Source organism: Chiloscyllium plagiosum, unplaced genomic scaffold (genome assembly GCF_004010195.1).
Source record: "Chiloscyllium plagiosum isolate BGI_BamShark_2017 unplaced genomic scaffold, ASM401019v2 scaf_30548, whole genome shotgun sequence".
Taxonomy (NCBI): Eukaryota; Metazoa; Chordata; class Chondrichthyes; order Orectolobiformes; family Hemiscylliidae; genus Chiloscyllium; species Chiloscyllium plagiosum.
The window spans coordinates 3316-4944 of NW_025196769.1; the positions used below are offsets into that span (position 1 = coordinate 3316).

The following is a 1629-nucleotide window of genomic DNA, read 5'->3' on the forward strand; positions in this document are numbered from 1 at the left end:
CCAGATAACCTGGCGGTGAAGTTGGAGACCTACCTGGGTCTGATCGAGACCATCACGGGGTTCCTGAAGATCAAACATTCCTCTCCCCGGTTCCCCCAGATAACCTGGCGGTGAAGTTGGAGACCTACCTGGGTCTGATCGAGACCATCACGGGGTTCCTGAAGATCAAACATTCCTTCGCCCTGGTCTCCCTCTCCTTCCTCACCAACCTCAAACTCATCCGAGGGGACTCCATGGTCGATGGGTAAGGGGGAGGGGCATCTTCCCTCATGCCCCCCACTTCCTCACTCCAGACCCCCCCCCCATCTTGCTCCTGAACCCGCCTCCCTTTCCCAATAAACCCCTTGACCCTGTTTCATGTAAGATACCCCTTGCTTCCCTCATGGGTGTGCCAGCCCGGCCTGGGTATCATCATCCGTTCCCCATCGCCTGAACTAATTGTAGCCCCTTCCTGCGATTTGGTATTCTTGTGATCGGATCCAGATGCGGACCCATTGATATAAATGGTAGTCCCCCTTCTGTGATTTGGCATTCTTGTGATTGGATCCAGATGCGGACCCATTGATATAAATGGTCGTCCCCCTTCTGTGATTTGGCATTCTTGCGATCGGATCCAGATGGTATAAATTGTCCTCCCCTTTCTGTGATTTGGGGAGTTGGGAGTGAAGGGGAGGGGAAGGGAATCAGGCGGTGAGCTGGTGGGGCAATTTCCCGGGAGGAGAGGGCTCCATGTGACGCCCCCTTTCTGTTTCCTGCAGGAACTACACCATGTACGTCTTGGACAATCCCAACCTGCAGCAGCTGTGGAACTGGAACCAGCACCAGCTGGCAATCCCACTGGGCCGAATGTACTTCGCCTTCAACCCCAAGCTCTGTCTCTCCGAGATCTACAGGATGGAGGAGGTCACCGGGACGAAGGGCAGGCAAAGCAAGGCAGAGATTAACCCCCGCACCAATGGAGACAGGGTCTCCTGTAAGGCTCCACTTCCACACGGGGTTAGAGACACAGGAAAGCTCCCTCTACACCGTCCGCCCCCATCAAACACTCCCAGGGACAGGGACAGCACGGAGTTAGATACAGAGTAAAGCTCCCTCTACACCGTCCCCGCATCAAACACTCCCAGGACAGGGACAGCACAGGGTTAGATACAGAGTAAAGCTCCCTCTACACTGATCCCCCCATCAAACACTCCCAAGGCAGGGACAGCACAGGGTTAGGTACAGAGTAAAGCTCCCTCTACACTGTCCCCCCATCGCACACTCTCAGGGGCAGGGGCTGCACGGGGTTAGATACAGAGTAAAGCTCCCTCTACACTGTCCCCCATCAAACACTCCCAGGGACAGGGAGAGGATTTTCGGAAGGGAACATTGTGGTGTTTGGGTCTGTGTGTGTGACAGGGCTAGTACAGGTGTGATGACCTGAACAGCCTGGTTGGGTGGTAACCTGTGTGTGTGTGTGTGTTCCAGGTAAGAGCCATGTACTGCGGTTTATTTCCAACACCACCTACACCGACCGCATCCTACTGCGATGGGAGCGCTATGAACCTCAGGATTATCGGGACCTGCTCAGCTTCATCGTCTATTACAAGGACGCGTGAGTGCCCACTCCCTCAGCACTGACCCTCTGAC

The 1629-nt window shown here is 55.1% G+C and overlaps 1 protein-coding gene across 1 annotated transcript; it reads left to right on the top strand.

Moving 5' to 3' along the window:
* Positions 1 to 99: 99 nt before the first annotated feature.
* On the top strand, positions 100 to 1598 carry LOC122545900 (insulin receptor-related protein-like; the record flags this gene model as incomplete). Its single annotated transcript, XM_043684774.1, has 3 exons — positions 100 to 244; positions 759 to 973; positions 1468 to 1598. Coding segments are annotated over 3 exons (491 nt in total), but the record flags the coding sequence as incomplete, so codon positions are not given.
* Positions 1599 to 1629: the final 31 nt, after the last annotated feature.